This window comes from Trametes versicolor (assembly GCF_000271585.1).
Source record: "Trametes versicolor FP-101664 SS1 unplaced genomic scaffold TRAVEscaffold_227, whole genome shotgun sequence".
NCBI classification, from domain to species: domain Eukaryota; kingdom Fungi; phylum Basidiomycota; class Agaricomycetes; order Polyporales; family Polyporaceae; genus Trametes; species Trametes versicolor.
The window spans coordinates 1-2,283 of NW_007360547.1; the positions used below are offsets into that span (position 1 = coordinate 1).

At 55.7% G+C, this 2,283-nt stretch overlaps 1 protein-coding gene across 1 annotated transcript; it reads left to right on the plus strand.

Moving 5' to 3' along the window:
* Nucleotides 1-155: 155 nt before the first annotated feature.
* Nucleotides 156-2,265, plus strand: TRAVEDRAFT_54839 (uncharacterized protein; the record flags this gene model as incomplete). Its single annotated transcript, XM_008047769.1, has 2 exons — nucleotides 156-2,170; nucleotides 2,232-2,265. The coding sequence occupies 2 exons, from the start codon at nucleotides 156-158 to the stop codon at nucleotides 2,263-2,265; spliced, it is 2,049 nt and encodes a 682-aa protein (XP_008045960.1).
* Between the last annotated feature and the right edge of the window lie 18 nt (nucleotides 2,266-2,283).

A 2,283-nucleotide genomic window follows, 5' to 3' on the forward strand; every position in this document is an offset into this window, starting at 1 on the left:
CCGGGTTCGACTGGCCGCGGTCAAGACCACATAGTCGCGTGGCTCAGGCAGGGCCATCGCAGGAAGGCCGACTATCGAGGCCTCCCAGCCGCACCGCGCAAGCGGCGACGGGCACGTCCTTCAGACCTGAAGACATGCAGCGGCTACGTGACGCCATGCGCGATTCTCGGCGCAGGTACAAGGAACTTCAGCGACAGGTTCGCGAAGCTGAAGAAGAGTCCAACCGCAACATCAACAGTGCGTTGGTGGCACTGGGCCTCGATGATATCTTCGAGGATGACGAAGACTATGAGGACCAGCACACTCTGCAGCCGAATACTCCGGCTGCTGCAATATCAGGACCAGCCCAAATAGAGGCTGGTGACGACGATAGCGAAGAGCCGCCGATGGAACAAACTACCATCGATACGCACCTCAGTGACCGGCATTCCGACCAGTCAGCAGAAGCGCAGCAAGTAGAAGCTGCGCTAGTCAGTCCGCAAGACCGGATTGATGCGGGTCGTGAACAACGGCTTCGCAATGCGGGGCTGCTACCCCCAGAGGACGTTCCGCAAGCACCGCGGAACGTAGCGTTCGATCCTCAATACGGATCGAGGGCCACTACGCACCCGCTGGATTCGGGTGCGCACATGGGCACGCAGGAGCCTTATACTGCGCAGATGTCCGCATCGCAAGGACCTGCGTATCGAACAGGCCGCGTGGATCACACGCGGGATTGGCGTAACCCACGCCGATCTATGGGACTGTCCACCCGTGTTGGATGGGAACCTCTGACCGCACCCGCGGGTCAGAATAATGATATGGTATACACGGGGCCCGCATATGGACCTCGGGATAGTATAACTATCAATCGTCTACTGCAGATGATAGACGAAATGGTGGGCCCTGCGCCCATCGGGGATCCCCCTGCGTACCTCAAGGTGGCGAAGCTACCGCCACCCAAGACGTACGACGGGAAGGATGACCTCGACGCACTCGAAGTATGGCTACGAGGCCTTCTCGAGTATTTCAATACGCTCAGGATCATGGGTCCTGAGCTAGATCGAGAGCGTGTCCGCATTCTTGGGCAAGCTGTTAGCGGGGAAGCCGCTAACTGGCTGTACAACACGGTACAGTCTCCTTCTAGAGAAAAGAAGGACTGGCTATTCGAAGAAGTCGTAATAGCCATGTATCGCAGGTTCATCCACAAGGACCTGAACCTAAGGGCGGAGCAACAATATGCTTCGCTGAAGTACAAAGCCAGTGAAGGGGGAGTAGCCGCCTTGTATGAACGGCTACTCTATACGTCGGTCCGACTCTGGGAACGACCTACGCCATACCAGTTGCGTAGTAAATTCATCAGCGCGCTGCCCGATGACATCGTGCAGGTCATGACCGTATTAAATGGTCTATCGCCGTACGAGACCGACATCACGCAGCTATACCAAGCTGCGTATGCAATTGAACAGAGTTCTCAAGCTATGACTGCGAGGAAACAGGCACGGGAGCTTACCCGTACTGGCAATTCCTCGAGTACCACCCCGAAAACATCGGGGGAAGCACGCCCAAACCCAGGCGTGCGGACGACCATGAAGAAGTCGTCCAGTTCCGCTCCACCACAGCGTAACCCAAACTATAAAGCTACGTCAAGCTTTAAGAAGCCTTCGAGTGGAAATCGAAGTGCGAATGCGCCAAACCAGGCACGTTCGGGACCGCAGTCTGCTTCTGTGGTCAGGGTCGACCGATCACAGAAGGCTCCTTTGAAGTGCTACAACTGCGGTCAGATAGGCCACTTTGCGAGCGACCCGAAGTGTCCTAACTTCGGGAAGAAACCAGCGTCAGGACAACGCTTGTTCGCGCAACGAGTTATTAACGATAACTCGGACCAGGAAGACGATCCTGGTGTACCTGAGAATGACCCAGCTGCTGATGGAGCTGGGGACGTAGTAGAAGCGCAAGAAGACGCTATCGAAGGAGTGGACGAGAAGGATGATGGGGTATATCCGTCATCGGACAACGACCTGGAGGGATCTCAATATGATCCTGAAGGCGAATTGTACCAGTCGTCAGGAGACGACGATGGGGACTACTTTGGTGCTATGCGTATTGCACCAATAGAAGAGGAAAGCGAACCTCTCCGGTTCCATACAATGGCAGTAGCCCCTACGAAGGGCTACAAGCAAGCATGGCTGTACGACAATAAAGTACGCCGTATAGAGGATCCTGCGGCGCAACCCGCAAGAACGATTCAGTCTCAGCGCACGCTTTGCGCTGAGATATCCGTAAACAATGTCGTTGCTCTGG